This window comes from Arvicanthis niloticus, chromosome 15, assembly GCF_011762505.2.
Source record: "Arvicanthis niloticus isolate mArvNil1 chromosome 15, mArvNil1.pat.X, whole genome shotgun sequence".
NCBI lineage: Eukaryota > Metazoa > Chordata > Mammalia > Rodentia > Muridae > Arvicanthis > Arvicanthis niloticus.
The window spans coordinates 26,903,693-26,922,653 of record NC_047672.1 but is presented as its reverse complement, the minus strand read 5'-3'; the positions used below and the strand labels follow the sequence as shown (position 1 = coordinate 26,922,653).

The 18,961-nt window shown below is 37.8% G+C and overlaps 1 protein-coding gene across 2 annotated transcripts in view; it reads left to right on the top strand.

The window, feature by feature from the left end:
- Chrm2 (cholinergic receptor muscarinic 2) overlaps positions 1 to 9,046 on the top strand; it is a 132,666-nt gene extending 123,620 nt beyond the window's left edge. The window contains exon 2 of one of the 2 annotated variants that reach the window (XM_076913544.1): positions 3,249 to 9,046. In XM_076913544.1, the coding sequence (XP_076769659.1) occupies positions 3,289 to 4,689 (1,401 nt within the window). In that variant the 5' untranslated portion in view covers positions 3,249 to 3,288 and the 3' untranslated portion in view covers positions 4,690 to 9,046. The remainder of the gene's footprint in view (positions 1 to 3,248) is intronic. The other variant, XM_034518740.2, reaches the window with a different exon arrangement.
- The last annotated feature ends 9,915 nt before the right edge of the window (positions 9,047 to 18,961 follow it).

Below are 18,961 nucleotides of genomic sequence, written 5' to 3'. Positions count from 1 at the left end.
ATGTGTTGATCAATTCATGTAGCACAATCCACCCTGGACATAGTTTTATGTGCTTCTATATATACTTCTAGTGTCCTGACCCCATCCTGGGGTTATTATCTAGTTAGCCCATCTGTATTATCTAATTAGACATTCCTGTCTATTACATATCAGAATTTTAATTTTCTCCATAACAATTCAAAACCTTGGTGTCAATGTTTAGAACTGCAGTGCCACTGAGCGAATGCTGCTGGTACACTGGGTGTGCATGTGTGTGTTCATATGAATGTGCATTTGCATGTGCATGTTCCTGTTTATGTGCATGTATGTATGTGCACGTGCCTTTGTATACATCTGAATGTGTGCATGTGCCTCTGGGGGGGGGGAGGTGCACACGTCATTGTGATGGAAACCTGAGTCTTTCACATGCTAAGAAGACACTCTAGCCTTGATGTTCCTCTGTCTCCCTCTATGCTCCTCTCACACACATTTTGTAATTATTGATTTAAAAAAATGTTTAGAACTATAAATTTCACATTTTTTTTCTGTGTTGGACTCCACTTACTGGTTACAAGCTTTAATATTGACATCTCTCCTCAAAGATACAGCCCTTGTCCATATGTAATGTACATACTTTTGTATTCATCAAGGACCCAACTTGATATCTAGATACCAGGCTTGTTCTTACAGGTCATTGTTGTTTGCACATGGTTTCAGCTAATGGTGGTATTTTTAAAATAAAGGAAAATTATTCATTTGTATCGGAGTCTGCATAGAGAGCCACTGATTTGAATCTCAAGTAATTTTACTCTTTGATCCTTTGATCAATGTGTGTAATAAAACAGCAGTCACCCCAGGACTTGCTCTGAAGAGTAATTATGCTCACAACATGCTGACGGTCCTTGTGATGATTTTCTTGATAACACTCTTGTTGACAATTTGTTATCATTGATAATGAGAATTTATTACTTTTACTACTTTATTTATTCCACATCTTCCCCCTCATACATAGCTCAGATACACATTGGCACTTTCTTTGCTGTTAACTATTATGAAAGGTTAAGAGAGGTGAACAATTTACATCTGCTTTGTGAATTTAAATATTAATAGCACATGTTTCATCCTTAGCCTTTATAGACTATCATTCAGGGACATAATATTGCTTTAATCCTTGCTATGACTCTAAAAGAAAAAAAAAGAGTTTGAGAAAAAAGGAAAATACGTTTTATTGAATTTTAGCAGCAAACCCAGAACTACATAGCTAAAGGATAAAGTGGGATAGACTCGCAAACCAGTTTTAATTTGCATTTCTCTGATGGCTAAGGATGTTCAATATTTTCTTCCCAGATAGTTACTAGCCATTTGTATTTCTTCCTTGTGAGCTATTGACTGGAAAATTTAGGGGCTTGAGTGTTCAAATTGTGTGTGTGTGTGTGTGTGTGTGTGTGTGTGTGTGTTGTCTGTCTGTCTCTGTGTATGTCTGTGTTAGTTATTAGTCTGTCTGATTCATAGTTGTTGGCCCCAAGCCTTACAACCCAGTTCAAGTCAGTGCCTCCCCCTAACTCCACCCTTCCAATCTTGTACAGACTTTATTAAGTATTCAAACTTTATGAAGAAAACATAGAACAATGTATGTTCCTCTTTGCTACGTATACAAAGAAACTAGGTGAAGACAAGTTTTGTTCTCATGCGTCCAAAATACCTTTTAGGACCTTTTTATAAGCTAAAGTGTACCATACCACATAACACATTTACCGCATGAACGTGAGTGCTTTGAAGTTTATCCCCATTGTGAGCATCTTCTTCACTTGTGATCTAATCTTATTGCTTTAATGACCCCAGAAATTTGGAGAAAAGAAGGGGTGAGAGACTGGTGGAAGCCAGCTACTATTTCTCATATAAGAGGAACAACCATCACATCATGGGCTCATCCTGTTGGAAGAGAGGATGTCCCTGCTTCAAATACTTGTACTTGCTTCTAATTGGCATGTTTCCCGTTATCACACCAGTACTGTCACAGACTAGTAGGGTATCTATGAAAATGTCTAAGTTGCAATAGTCACTATAGTTCATATCCCATAGAGTTTTCAGTGTTCAATGTGGATAAGAATCCCACATTCAGTAAACTATCTGTCTTGACAGGCAACCTGTACGTATTTGCTCCTCAAGAGTCTCTCATTAAGTGCAACCCTTCAAAGGAAAAAAGAGGTAGAGGGAGATTATCTTAAAACAAAACAAAAGGCATGTGGGAAAGTGCTGATTTTAGTTATAAATTATTTACTCACTGACCTAGCAATAAGTTTCTTAAACTCTTATTATCTCAGCTTTCTTCTTTCTGCAAGGGAGATGATGTAATATATTGCAAAGACTTTCTATTGCCCGTAATACTTACTGGAAAAATGTGCATCTGAGAGACCTAAGGCTGCATATTCTTTTATGATTTTTATTAAAAAAATAATTCATACCATTTGTAAAGAAAATAATAGCCTGTCTACTAACTTAAAAGTGATTCTAGATCACTTTCTGGAACTTTCTGGGCCATAGCTTCCTCTTCAGCAAAATAAAAGGTTTGTCAAAGAAGAGTAAAACAATAGATTTAATAGTGGCATGAAACAAAAAAAAAATTGGGGATATTGTTTTCATACAATCATATCAGTCATATCAATAGTAAAGATGGTTCTTTTATAAGGTATAAAATTTTATAAATTCTACTGCCAAGTTAATATGGACTACAATTGTAAAATAAAATTGAGGAAAACAAATTTACTTTGGTTGGGTGCACTGGTTAGCATATTGTCTTTTTTATCATTACCTTCATTAATTTTAATAAGGAAAAGGCCCAAGTTGCCATAAAGGTGTTATTGACTATAAAAGTCACACATTCAATTTTGTATTCTGTTTTAATATTTCATTTCTCCCTGGTTTATTAATTTTTCAAATCCAGAAGTTTATGGTTGTTTTGAAAAGTTTTAACTATATATTTGGTTTAGTCATTTCAACTCATAAAGTTCTGGTGATATAAACAAGCAGACAGATAGACAGACACTTGTGTCTGTACATGGAGATACTAATTTTGTTATTGAATCATGAATTCATCACCAGCCATTAAGAACCATTTCAATCTTCCATCTATAGTTTTTGTCTCTTGGGTGGTCAGAAAGGATACAGTATATATTCAGGACTGGGAAGTTTCTCAAAAGGAAGAAATCCAATGTATTTTGAAACAATATTTATATTACATTCATTAACTTCATTCTATTTCCCTGCAGGTTTAAATGTTTCTTTGGCCACTTGACTACTGAACACAAAATGAATAACTCAACTAACTCCTCGAACAATGGCTTGGCTATTACCAGTCCTTACAAGACATTTGAAGTGGTATTTATTGTCCTTGTGGCTGGATCCCTCAGTCTGGTGACTATCATTGGGAACATTCTGGTCATGGTTTCCATTAAAGTCAACCGCCACCTTCAGACTGTCAACAATTACTTCTTGTTCAGCCTGGCCTGTGCTGACCTCATCATAGGTGTTTTCTCCATGAACTTGTACACCCTCTACACTGTGATTGGCTACTGGCCTTTGGGACCTGTAGTATGTGACCTTTGGCTAGCTTTGGACTATGTTGTCAGCAATGCCTCCGTTATGAATCTCCTCATCATCAGCTTTGATAGATACTTCTGTGTCACAAAACCTCTGACCTACCCAGTTAAGAGGACCACAAAAATGGCAGGCATGATGATTGCAGCTGCGTGGGTCCTTTCGTTCATCCTCTGGGCCCCAGCCATTCTCTTCTGGCAGTTTATCGTCGGGGTGAGGACTGTGAAGGATGGAGACTGCTACATCCAGTTCTTTTCCAATGCTGCTGTCACCTTTGGCACTGCCATTGCAGCTTTCTATCTGCCTGTCATCATCATGACTGTGCTCTATTGGCACATATCCCGGGCGAGCAAGAGTAGAATAAAGAAGGAAAAGAAGGAACCCATAGCCAACCAAGACCCGGTGTCTCCGAGTCTGGTGCAAGGAAGAATTGTAAAGCCAAACAACAACAACATGCCCGGTGGTGATGGTGGCCTGGAGCACAACAAGATCCAGAATGGCAAGGCTCTGCGGGACGGCGTGACTGAAAATTGTGTTCAGGGGGAGGAGAAAGAAAGCTCTAATGATTCCACGTCAGTTAGTGCTGTGGCCTCCAATATGAGAGATGATGAGATAACCCAGGATGAAAACACAGTTTCCACTTCCTTGGGCCACTCCAAAGATGACAACTCTAAGCAAACATGCATCAAAATTGTCACCAAGACCCAAAAGGGCGACGCATGCACTCCAACGAGTACCACTGTAGAACTAGTTGGGTCATCAGGTCAGAATGGGGATGAAAAGCAGAACATCGTAGCCCGCAAAATTGTAAAGATGACCAAGCAGCCTGCCAAAAAGAAGCCTCCTCCATCCCGGGAAAAGAAAGTGACCAAGACAATCTTGGCTATCCTGTTGGCTTTCATCATCACGTGGGCGCCATACAATGTCATGGTGCTCATCAATACCTTCTGTACACCCTGCATCCCCAATACAGTGTGGACAATCGGCTACTGGCTCTGTTACATCAATAGCACCATCAATCCTGCCTGCTATGCACTTTGTAATGCCACCTTCAAAAAGACTTTTAAACACCTCCTTATGTGTCATTACAAGAACATAGGCGCTACAAGGTAAAAGACCTTTACAAAAGAAGAAATGCAGTCGAGTGTGTCTTGGGGATGGACAGGGACAAGACAGCTGTGTTCATAGTGATCTGCCCTTGCACTTTACAATCTTACTACAACGTGCAATTAAGGAGTTTTAGAGACACTCTCGTTGTGCCCATGCTCCAGTTTGAAAAATAAATAAATAGCCTTCACCTTATAAACCCTGTCAGTTAAAGAGACACGCTGAAGTTGCAGACCTAAGAAACAATCTCTACTGTCTCCTGCTTTCTTGAAGAAGGGCTTCAGAATCTACAATTTCATGTCTCTGCACAAGAAGAATAAACTTGTTAGTTTGTTGTTTCTTTCTGTTGTCTCTATCCCCCCCCCCCACTCCCACCGTGAGGTGATGAGAAAGAAATGGCACATCACATGCTAACACAGAGACCTAACATAAAGAAGCAGGCACTATACAATGAGAGATAAGAAGAAAGAAGATCAAACAGGATGTGGAGATGGTCTGCACAGCACTGAGCATATTCTCGGTGATGCTGTCCTCTGACATGAAGGATTTTTAACAGAATCACTGCTTATTTCTTCTCTCTTCCCCTTTCCCATCACAGAAAGCAAGAAAGCAAAACAACAAAAGCCCAACTAGGCCATACTATTTTTTTCTACTATTTTTGTAGTTCCTGGTTTTATATTGTATATGGATAGTATCTGCAGGACTTCTAAATCTGGCCAGAGTCACCCATGAAAATGGACACTGCTGCTCCCCACTGTGTCACTGCATTCTTTGATGGTGTACAAACCTGTAAGGATTCCATTCACTTGAGTTCCTTCCTGTGGAAAATTTTTACCCATCTGATTTTCTTCTCAACTAGCCCATTTTAACAATGTAGTCTGCCTAAGACAGAAATACGCTTGGGAAACCAAAGTCATTTAAACTTACTTTTTAATCACATTAGAAAATGGTCTGTCTAGTTGGAGAAAGTTCACTGAGGCCAGATAAAGTCTGAGATGAGAAGACAGAAGGTCGGAAGGGCAATCTGTTTGAACATGAACCTGCCTGACCCGTGTGCACAATGTGAATGTGTACAACACAAACTCTTGACTTTGTCAGCAGGAAGATGATGTTGGTGTGCTCATTTGGAGTCTCAATTAGTTTACTGTGTCAACCCCAAGAGGAAAAGACCTTATATTCAATGTCTGTTAGCATACAGTACTCAAACAATACTCAAATGAAGTTTTCTATAATCATACTAAGACATGGGGTGGGGAAATGGGTCATACAAAATATTTACTAATACTACCTGTTCCGTGTTCTTCCAGTTGTCTTCAAGTCTCTGTAAGATAATATTGCTTCAGAATTGACTCATTGGGAGAGTTATATTAATCTTTGTGGCTTAAATATAGTGGAAAACCAAACAGAGCCAAGGTATGCCCACAGACTCTGATGGAAGAGTACATGTGGTTCTCGCCATGCTATTTCCCACAGTCTAATCAATCCACAAATAGCTGTCACAGAAATGAGTATTAAAGGGTAATACTAAACACGTAACATCTGTGTAGGAAATCCATACTTGACACTCTAAAAAAAATGCAGAATTATACCAAATCTACACTAACTAGTTGTTTTTGTCTTCATATAATTTCTTCCATTAAATGTTATGGTATTCCAATCAGATTTTCTAAGTGTGGGCCTGATGAAGAGAAATTGAAGTTATAAATTCTTTCGTAAAGTTCAGATTCTCACTGATGTGTTTTGATTCCTTCTCTGCCGTTCCACGAGTATTAACAAGGCAGGTTCATCAGTGTGAAGTCCTAAGAGTTACCAGAGTTATTTTGTCTGACTTTGCATATCAGTAACATCTCAGCAAGTGGGTGATAAGGGATAAGAGAGTAGCAACAGCAACATTGTCAGCTAATAAGAAACAAGTTGCTAACAGTATATGTATTTACCCTTTATGAACAGAACTTACTGTTTGAGTAATTTCAGTTGGTTTTAACCTCAAAATCCCCTATATGTAAAATATAGAATTGGTTCAAACAGATTGATTTAGTCTATAATTAATTGGTGTAGTTCCCTTAGTTCAGAATTACTAAAATGTAAAGTTTGAATTTTAAGATAACATTTATTTTTATGTTGTTTCTTCAACTAATTGAACAGAAAATAGTTATCTCCAGTGGATTTCTTGGTTTCCTGTAAGAAATGTTATCAATCTCTGTTGTATACCACTGTGATGCAAACATGGCTTCCATTGGGGCCAACACTTTGGAGTCCAGGATCCACTGTCTATCTCTGTTTGCTTTAAGACCAATCTACCATGAGCCAATCTTTGTGTTGTTCTGTGTCTCTATTGTATTCTTTCCTTGATTTGTTCTGTGCCTAGTAATTTGCCACAGCTGCCACAACTTCATTGGAAGAGAAACTGTCAAGTTCAAGAGGAAAATGAAAAAGCAGTCTAACATAACACAAAATTTTTCTCAAAAGAATCAGAAAGAAAAGGAAGGATATTGGCATGTTTGGAGGGAAAATGTCTTCAAAGATCTTTCTTTACTGTTGCTCACTTTGCTTTTTTTTTTTTTTATGACTCTCAGGCAGAGGCAATTTTTACCCTATGGACACTTAGTAATATGTAGGGCCATTTTGATTGTCACAACTGGGAATAGGCCTTTGTATCAAGTAAGAAGGAGCTTTGAATACACAAACTATCCCCCACCCCCAAAATGATTTGGCTCAAAATGGCAAGGATACTAGGACTGAGGAAGATGAGTTTATATTAAGGGATTTCTGAAGCTTCTCTTCTTAACCCTCCATCATTTAAGCAAACAAACAAAAAAGATTAATGCAATTTGCTTTCTTGTGAGCAAAGCTCACTCATCAGCTATCATAAATTCTCGCACTAATTAGGATTTGAAGAGCACAGACCACACTTACATGTTGAAACCAGCAGCTTTCACACACCTAGAGCACTGTGGCAACTTAATGCCTGGTTATAACACCGAGAGTCTGGGGCTTTGTCCATGAACATTGCTGCTTCTAGTCTGATCAGTTTCTACTGGAAACATCATTTCTTTTCCTTTCAGACTAATGACTAACCCTTTAAAGAAACAGTATGACTCATCTCCTTTGCTTTCACTAGAACTGTCAGAAGCTGTCAAACCTTTATTATTTTTTTCTTCTCATAGCAATAATGTAAATATCCCAGAGTGGTATTATAAAAAGAGAAGATTAAGAATATGAATAGAGGAGTCAGCTCACTTCTAGAGCAAAGAAATGATTGCCTCTTGACCAAGTCATGATTACCTTAATGACATATCCCAAGTATTGTGACAAGATCACCAATATAGTAAGCTACAAAGGATAAGATAAACCATCTGGCTTGATATATGGAATCTTGAATCCCACATCCTCCTGCTTTTTTGCCCTACTCAGTGCTGTTTGATCCTGAAGAGATGATGGCTTGAGAGAAGATTAGATTTCAAAATGATACCAACAGTTATTTACCAATGCAACCAACTTTTATTTTCTTGTATTTAGTTCATCAACAGTTGCTCCCCTTTTCAATTTGATAATATCTTTATCAACAACCATAGCACTGGTGTTGCACATAGATTAGAAAGGCACCCACGGCTGGGTAAACTTGTGAGACATGTATTCTCAGCATGTATATACAATGCCTCTCCAATAGGCTTCTCTTAAAAGGGTGCACGCTGTAGCATGAACTCTGTGTATATTTAATATACCTTCCCATGATATGCTGTATGCTTCATATATATTATATAAATAAAATAAAATGTACAATAGAAATACATATTTCTGTATGCAAATAAATATATTATACACAAAATTGTAACAGACACTCTGGCATATATGTTGTTTCATAGGAATAAGAGTAAATTTTATTGTGCTCCATTTTAAAAGAAAATCACATTTTGCATCAGAGGAAGAGATTTAAGAACAGCAAAACTCCTGTTCACATTAATATTCAACTGATTTATCATCTTTGAGTGTCTGGCACTGATTTTAGAGATCTCTTAGAGGAATAAATTAATAAATCTTGCTGGTATCAGCCCACGTGACAGCCATGATTTCTTTTCCTGTGCCTGACAAGACTGCTCAGAGATCCTTCCCAGCTGGTGTGGGCCCCGCAGCTGTGTTGATCTCCTGTCTGATTACCTGATGAGCTTGCAACCAACCCATTCTCACAGACTTGCACTCTCTTCCAAATTAACTGATTTTATTGAAATGAAAAATAATCACACTGGGAGAAAAAGGATGACCTTCAGAATGTTTTCTTTTCCTTTGACAAACGAGGTAAAAAGGGTTCAGGCAGTGTGCTGCATAAGTGACGTTTTCTGTGTGGGTTCAACAATGCAGCACCCCCTCCACGGTATGCCAGAAAACTTCAATGAACTCCAAAATTGCAACTTTCTCAATGAAATTATAAAATAGATGGTTTGTTTCTGATGTCTGAATTTTCTCCACAAGCAATCCCTTTCCTTTGTTTATTGACCATTTGACTAGCTATCATCCTCAGAACATTCCTATGGGCCATAGCTTAAGTTTATTATTTTAATGGGATACTGGCTGGACAATCTCAAGAAATACATTTGAACGTGAAATACACACACACAGACACATATATATCAAACATTAAGGTTACTATTACAGTATAGACACCAAGCCATGTACTGGTAGAGATTATTTCAATTAATTTTAGTTTCATTAGTCTCTCAGGACTTCCTTTGATGTCTTTCCACTAGCTCAGCTTTACCCAGTAGGACGTAATTAAATCACTTGAAATGTTGTTCTCTACACCAAAGTCAATTATAGAATAGCTAAGGGAAGAAAACTTCAGTTCTCATTGGCACCATCTTGTTCCAGCAAAATACGTTCACTTCATATTCAAGAATTTAATTTATTTTTTATATAAATCAGGTGTTAGATGGTGAACTTGGCTTGAAGGTTGCAGACAGGGACAGGAACAGCATCTTGTCATCATTAAGGAAAATTTTTTTTCCCATCCTAACAGAAATCCAGTTATTTTAAAGAAACAGTGTGGCAATTGGAGGTAATTATAATTTAGTTAGTTCCTTAGGACTGATTATTTGATTCTATTTTGGTTTGAGACAGTGTCTCCAGCAGTCCATGCTGGCCTTGGACCTGCAATCTCCTGCTTCAGACTCATGAGGCATCACACCCAGCTCAGCTGTTTACTATGCAAGCAACACTATAGAATGCCTGATCTTTGGATTCCAGAATACACGCATAAGAAAGTACAACGAAAGACAAAGCTATACATGTGTCTTATATCCAGAAATTTACGTAAATTCTTACAGTACTCAAGTCTTTGAAATTCAAATATAACTGAGGGTTTCTTGAAAGATTTAAAAATGAATACTTAACCCATTATTGTAAAGTGGACACATTGGGTGCCTCTGTTAAGTTAGCCATTTCTACAACCCCTTGTCTTGAACAGCAATCTGAATAGTAGTTTCCCCACTGTATAAAAAGCAAAACTTAGCATGAGTATTCTGTTTTCTTCTGCTCTGTGACTGAAAACACGTGTTCTCTTCATTGTCCTTACTTAGAAAATAGGTGCTTTCCCCTTGTAACAGTATCTCCAGTAGTACAGTGCTATGCTGCTCCAGGCATCAGTGGACCCTCTGATATCACCTGGAAGTCTTATTGAACCAAGATGGTTTATGTCAGCCCCTCCCCCTCTCAAATTTCCACCTCCACCCAAGACCAGGCCAGGGCTTTCAGAGACTTGAGGTGAAGTCTGGGGATTTGTGTATCTAACACATTCTTGGCTCATTCTCATGTAGATCACACTTTGAAAATAGCTGACTGTAGTCTAACAGGAATTTTCATAAAGCAGCATGATAAATATCGAGGTTTCTTCACAATTCAGACACAATCAGTATCAAGGGATGTTGTCCTCATATGAGTTGGATACTTGCTGCTTCTCATGTTTCCTCTCCTGGGAGTCTGATGGTACTGTTCACCCTAACACCAGAGATTTAAAACAAACAAACAAAAAAAAGATAAATGCTTGAGGACCCACTGGGGCATTGAATTTTAAACACACATAAGGAGAACCTTGAATCCTGTGATAGCACTGCTAAAACATACACTTTAAACATATTTTATATGATTTATATTTGGATGTAATATGTATAGGAAACAGTCTTTATGTGAGTTTTGAGAATGAAGCATTCCATTAGAATGTTGTTTAAAATTGCTGTCATGACAAAAATAACACTGCTAAGAATTAATTCATCAAGTTATCTTTATACACACAGTCATCACACACACACACACACACACACATACACACACACACACACATATATATATATAATATATATATATATATATATATATATATTATATATATATATTAGGGTTTTATTGTTGTGAAGAGACACCAAGACCATGGCAATTCTTATAAAGGCAAACATTTCATTGTGACTGGCTTACAGTTTCAGAGGTTTAGTCTATAATCACCATGGTGGGAAGCATGGCAGCATCTAGGCAGACATGGTGCTAGAGAAGGAACTGGGAGTTCTACATCATGACAGAAGCACCCATGATCATCAGGCATCAGGGAGTGAATGTAGACAGAGTTCCTCCAACAAAGCCACACCTACTCCAACAAGGCCATACCTTCTAATAGGCCATACCTCCCTATAGGCTTATGGCCCCATTTCTCACCCAAGCTACCACAATATACACTGTCTTAGATTTCTATTGCAGTGATAAAATCCCATGATCAAAATCAACTCAAGGAGGAAATGATTTATTTGGTTTACAGCTCATACATCATCACTGAGGGAGGCCAGGCCAGGAACTCAAGACATGAACATGGGGCAGAACTGAAGCAGAAGCTATGTAGGAATTCTACCTATCATTTTGCTCAGCTTGCGTTTTTATGCCATGCAGGACCATCTGCTCAGATGTGGTACTGACCACTGCAGGCTAAAACCTCCAAATTAATCATTAATTAAGAAAATGTCCTGCAGACTTATCTACAGGCCAATCAAATAGAAGCATCTTCTCACTAAGCTTTCTCTTCCCAGATATCTCTAGCTAGTACCAAGTTTACAAAAGACTAACAAGAACAATAGACCTCTGTGAACGTGACCTATCCAATATGTTACTATTAAAACATAACATTTCTTTTTGTGTAATCAAAATATTATGTTAATATTACTATCACGATATAACACATAATAAGCACAAAAAGTCCCAGTCCTGAAATAAAAATCAAACACCTTAACGGTTTACTCTTTTAAAAATATTGAGTAGCTCAAAAACTTCAAAGTCTCTCTAAAAGTCCAATGACTTTCAACTGTGTGCTCCTGTTAAATATTAGATATATTTATACAAATTACACTTATAACTAATATTTGTGTGTACATATATACTAATATTTGTGTGTATATTCTTAGTCTAAGAAAAAAGAACCAGGGCACAGTTACAATCAAATCAAAGCAAAATGTAAACTCAACAGTGCTCTTAGAACTTGTTAAATCTTTCAAAAGCCCACAAAACAGCCCATCAAGTTTTTTCACAGGGCAAGATTCTAACTCCTTCCACAATCCTCCCCAAAACAACACGGCTATCTTTCACAGCAATATCCCACTTTTTGTACCAATTTCTGTCTTAGTTAGTTTTCCATTTCTGTAAAAAAAAAAAATCATTGTGAACAAAAGCAATTTAGGACAGAAATGGTTTATTTGGATTATGGCTTAGAGCCCATCACTGAAAGAAACCAAAGCAGTAATTCAAGGTAAGAACCTGAAAGAAAGAATACTATTTACCTTTTTGGCTCTCCTGGCTTTCTCAGTCTGCTTTCTTTCTTTCCTTCTTTCTTCCTATCTTTCTTTTTCTTTCTTTCTTTCTTTCTTTCTTTCTTTCTTTCTTTCTTTCTTTTCTTTTCTTTTCTTCCTCCCTTCCTTCCTTCCTTCCTTTCTTTCTTTTTTATTTTTTGTTCTATTTATTTTTGTTTTTATTTTTTTCTCTCATGATTTATTTTTTATTTAAATTACATCCTAATTGCAGCCCTGCCCTTTCTTCCCAGTCCCACCATTACAAATCTCTCCCCCAACATCCCCCTCCCATTATCCTCAGAAAAGGGGAAGCTTCCTGTGGATACCACTCCATCTTGGGATATCTAGTACCATCAAAACTAAGCACCTCCTCTACCACTGAGGCTCAACCAGGCAGTCCAGAGGATCCGACGGCAGCAGCAGGTGCAAGAGTCAGTCCCAACTCCTCTTGTTAGGGGACTCACTTAAAGACCAAGCTGTTCATCTGCTATGAATGATGTGAAGGTCTAGGTCCAGCCCTAGCATGTTCTGTGGTTAAGTCTTTGTGAACCCCCATGGGCCCAGGTTAGTTGATGTTGTAGGTCTTCTTGTGGTGTCCTTGACCCCTTTGGCTTGCTGGAGTCTGTCCCACACTCTTACACTAGACTCCCTAAGTTCTACCTGATGTCTGACTGTGGGTCTCTATATCTGTTTCTATTTGCTGTTGAATGAATCCACTAAGGAGACAGTTATGCTAGGTTCCTGTCTCTAAGCATCGCAGAATATCAATAATAGTGTCAGTCAGGGTTTGGCTCTCCCATGGGATGGGTCTCAAGTTGGGCCAGCCATTGATTGAACTTTTCTTCAGTTTCTGTTCCATCTTTAACCCTGAGCATCTTGTGGGCAGGACATATTTTGCATCCACATTCATAAAAGAAACACTACTAAAGCTTAAACAACACTTTGAGCCCCACACATTAAGAGTGGGAGACTTCAAAATGGACTTTCACTAATGGACAGGTCATCAAGACAGAAACTAAACAGACAAATAATGAAACTAACTGTCATTATGAATCAAATGGACCTAACAGATATTTACAGAACATTTCACCCAAACATATCCTACATCAGTCACAAGAGAATGCTCTACAAACCAGCCTACAGACAATCTAATGGAAGCATTTTCTCAATTGAGAATCCTCTTCCCAGATAGTTTTAGCTAGTGATGTTTATAAAAAAACAAACAAAAAAACCTAATCAGATAAGCAACATGTGTGCAGGGACATAAACATACATGTACATACCATAATATAAAAATTCATATACATAAACATACACATACAGGCATGAGCACACAATTTTCCCTTGTGTTTCTTAATAGTACCCAGAGGCAAAACCTTTCCACTTGAACTTTCAAAAGAATTTGAATTTTACCTTAAGAAGCATTGGACACTAGAGCTCAGCTGAGTAGCATCAAAGAACAATCTCTGTGCCTTCCTCTTTGCAATGGTTGCTAATTCACTGAGTAATTACCTCCAGCCATTGAAATCGTGGTTCTAACCATGTGTCTTCTACCAAAAGCCTTCACCACATCTCATGGATTTGCTTTGACTCAAGGTAGAAAAACATGCCCAGATCCAAGATAACTTCCCAATGCATAAAGATTCAGCATTTATAGATGATTGTCCTCAAAATGGGTACCATCAACATCGGGGAAACTACTGCACAATACGCAACACTTTAATGTCAGCTCAAATATCTTGAGGGTAAAAGAGGAAAAACTAATGATTTCTTAACATACTCTTTCCAAATATATTCCCATTCTTTTTGACTTTGTAGCTGTAAATAACACAAAATTTAGGGGTGATTTTTACTCTAAATATACAAACCAGACATAAAACATGCATCTGCCATCATACTTAACAAGGAAAATTACAGATAATTTTTTCTTGTGATTTACCGGTTTGGGATAATTAAGAAAGGAGTCATTTAAAGGTCAGCTATTTGGTGGCTGAATAAAGCCATTTTTTTTCTCAACCGTATTTGGTCTAGTGATAAACCATGATGTACTCAAACTTGGGCGTGAGCAGGGGAAAAAAATCACAAGAAATAAAATAAAGAAAGAAATGGTAATAAAAAATAGGAATGAAACAGTGATGCAGTTAACTGTCTCAGAATAAGAAAGAAAAGAATATTCCTAAATTCTTTCAAAGGAATGGCATTAAAGTTTCAACAGAACATCTCTTCTTTTCCCAGTTGATTGTATTTTTTTTTTCGTGTGCACATAGTTTCTTGAGTTGGAGAATTTTTTGCTAAAGCCTTTAAACTAAAGGTGTTTTGAAGGTAATCTTTGTAAATGTTTTGAAAGGTAATATCAGAAGATGATTTTCCTCAGCTTTGTTACTAGGTATTCACCTATTTACTTGTTTTAGATGTTTCCACTTTGGAGCCCTGACTAGCCTGGAGCTGGCTGTGCAAACATACAGAATTCTGTCTCCCTAGTGCTAGAATTAAGTGTGTTTGTGCCAGAATACCTAGCCATTCTTGCTGATTTTTAATTTTTGTTGTGGTTTTCCCTGCGTTTTATTTTCAAGTGTAACAAGTATTCTTAAAAATTATTTAATAAAAAAACCTACATAACACAAGATTTCTTGATGTGAAAAATAATACAACAAAGACACAAGTAGTAAAAGAAAATACAACTTTAAAAAGTAATTCTATTACACTATGTTTTTTACATGTTATTATTTTTGAAACAAACAAACAAACAAACAAACAAATGTAATCATTTTCTTCTTGGGTCTCATGTGCTCCTCTCAGCTTTTTCCTAGTACAGAGGAAAATTTCCCACAGGCTTTGGATGAAGAATCAGGACATACCAAGTATTCTGTGAATGTGAATGCACTCAATAATGAGCCAACAATTTGTCATAATTAATACTTGGTCCAAAATCAGAATGCAAAGCTTGCCATGCCCTTGCTAAACATAAAGTATGTGAGAAACTATTGCAAACTTCAGAGAAGCAAGAACTAATGAAATTATCAGAATTTCAGACAGGATGAGAAAGATTCTAAGTTTTATAATTAGATTACAGATACCAGTTAAGAGGATAAATTCAATAGAAAAACATCACTTCTTGTACATGTAGATGTTAAATTTTCTATATTACTGGCAATTGCCTGTTGTTATACCAGCTGCAAATATTCCTAAATGCTTGTCGTGACAAAGGAAGGCAGTTCCTTATTATCTTCCACTATTTGGTGTGTTAAATATTCACTGAAGAGAGACACGCACTTAATATAGAGACGATCATATAAATCCTATGATGAGATAGTGCTTTTAAAGACAGATGCTATTATAGAAGACATGCTTTATGTTCTTTGAATTATCCGAGTGTGATTTCAATTAATATATTTAAATATAATCCAATGATTAACATTTTTTAAAAAATTGTATAAAAGCAAAAAGGAAAAGGGGGCATGGGATAGGGTTTTCTAGGGAGGGGAAATGGGGAAAGGGGATGGCATCTGAAATGTAAATAAAATATCCAATAAAAAAATATAATCCAAATTTATATATACTTAATGATGAATATGTACAGTATTTCTATGGTTTCTGTTTAACTATGCAAGTTTATATGATGCCTTGTCTATTAAATTTTTCTTTATACAAGGAAAGGAACATATATAAGAGGCCAGTACTAAGAACTGAATGGAAAACTATTCACGAAAACAAGGTCCAAAGTATGTACCAGTGGAAAATACCCAGCATACCAAAAGTGTTGGGTGAAGTGTTGATGATGCCTGTGTGTAACAACATTCCAACCTCCGAGTTCAATGTGGCGTTCACAGTAATGCCAAGTACCAGAGAAGGCTGGAAAATAACATCGGTCTCATGTCCACAAACATCATCCTGCCAAGCTGTCCTTCTCATAAAAAGCTTTACAGCATCAGAGACTACAAGTACCAAAGTATATCATAGAACCTTTAACTACACACCCCCAAATGATTCTCTATGTTAGAATCCATTTGTGAATTCAATAGAAGCCAGACAGTGAAAGCTCTTAGCACTCTTTTGGAAAGAATGCTGTCTGTTGAGGTAGATCACTATTAACTTAAGCCTTGTCCACGATGTTTACTGCACATACTTCAAAGCCCCCCTAATTAGTCAAATCTAGATTTCCCCCATTTCTACTGATAACGGAAAACAGCCTTCCTGAATTCATCATGCCCAGCCTGATCCTACCCAGTCAGTCTTTTACCTGCATCCACAGCAGTGTTTTCAGAAAGTACTGGAACATATCGCCTCCTTGATTAGGATCTATTGTTGGCAACTTATAACAGCAAAGTTCATTTCTGGGAACTGCAGTTCCTGCAAGAGCTGAGCCCTTGTATCCTCCGTACTTCATCCTCTTATGCTTGCATACAACTTCTCTGTTCTTGCCACCTTGCTTCAAACCACGCATGTCTGCATCATCTTCTCTACTGCCAACACCCTTGAGCATGCTCCTGACAGCACTTTGCCTAGACAATTCTCCCAACTTAATAATTTCAGTATAATGACTAATGTCCATCTGAGCTGATTCTCTTTACCTATACCAAACCCTTCACCATAGCTCCTACTTTGGCTTCCATAGCATTTTATTTATGTGTGATGGTTTCTTTGAAAACAGTCTGTCTCTGCCTATATAGATTGTCAACTTTAAAGACAGTATTTGTCCACCTTAGACATGGTGGACACTTAAATGTAGTCACCATTCTTATCCTCTCCAGCATTCTATTCTAGTTTTTTGACCTTTAACAAGTAATTTAACTTTTATTTAGATATAGTCCATATTTATATATGCAGCTGGCTCTCTACATGTGCATCTGTGAGTCAGTAAACTGCAGAAAGAAAATATTTGAAAAACATTCTGAATGTAATAGATGTGTCTATCTGTTTCATCCATCTTTTTCTGGATAATACATACAACCACTTACACAGAATTTACACTGAATTAGGTAGGCAATCTAGAAATGAGTTGAGCTATTTTCAAGAATTTTGATATTTATATAAAAATACTAATGTTTTTAATCGGGGGTTCTACATCCCTTCTCCTGTAGCCACTGAAAGAAAGCTGTGCATATCATTACTACAAATAGTCTACATTTACATGGGCAATAATTTGAGGATTACAAGTAACTTCCCAAGTTTGTAAAGTTCATAGCAGTGTGCCTAAGAGAAAAGGCATCTGGTACATGCTGCATAGTTGGGCATCATGAATAGTCATAGACTGTAATAGGGACCACAGTGTCTAGTTTTCCAGGCTGCATTTTGCTGAGTCCTAAGTATCCTGTATCTACAGGCAGTGTTTTGCTCAAAATGAGACATCTGGGCACTTGAGACCACTGTCTCAGAACAAAGAATTGACTCTGAAATACCCAAAATGCAATTACCCTTTTCTTTTGAGACACGACACAATGTTTTAACTTAGGATGTGCCTGCTTGAACAATTTCACATACCATGCTAATACGGTATCGACAGTGATACCAATCCAGCTAATTTTACAAGTCAGGAACTCTAGGTCTAGCAACACTCAGTTTAGTAATTTGACAGATGAGGAGCTGGAGGTTCATTGAGGTTAAGCCACTGCCCTGAGCCATACTCAGTGAGTACAACAGCTAGAACCCTAATTTAATTTTTTTCTTTTTTCCCCCAAGAACTCTTTGTATTTCATAACTTTTATCAACATTGGCCTCCAAATTATTTTCTCTCTTTTTTTAATTGGATATTTTATTTACATTTCAGATTTGATCCCCTTTCCCCATTTCCCCCCAACCCAGGAACTCCCCTATCCCATCCCCCCTCCTCCTACTTCTATGAGGATGTGCCCCTACCCACCTCCCCACAAATTCCCCCACAGTGGGGCATCCAACCTTCACTGGACCAAGGACTTTCTCTCCCACCTATGCTTGACAATGCCATCCTCCCCTACATACACAGTTGGAGCCATGGATCCCTCCCTATGTGCTCCCAGGCTGGTGAGAACCCTAATTTAAAAGTCCTTGGTTGTAAACCGGAAGCACATGTAAAAGGACTTGACTTTGTCTTCTGGGTTCAGGTTCATAGAATAGACAGTGTTGGGAGCCAACTTTTAGCAGAAAGTGGCTATCAGTTTTGCTGCCATCTCAAGCCATATACCCTGACGTGAGACTTGTTTTTCAATAGCCTACAACAGCTGAAGCACACTCTGATATCCCACATATTTTGTTTTGCTATTTACTGTCCCCAGCTGCAAGGCGCACATGGAATCCATGCCTGCAAGGCATGCCTGCTGTCCACGAGCTATCCACACCATACACGCCTGTAAGGTGCACGTGGTATCCAAGCCTACAAGGCGCATGGTGCACGGTGCTATCCACGTGCTATCCTGTAAGGCTTACGTCATATCCACACCTGCACGGCATGTGGTATTCACGTGCCTACAAGGAGCGTGACAAAA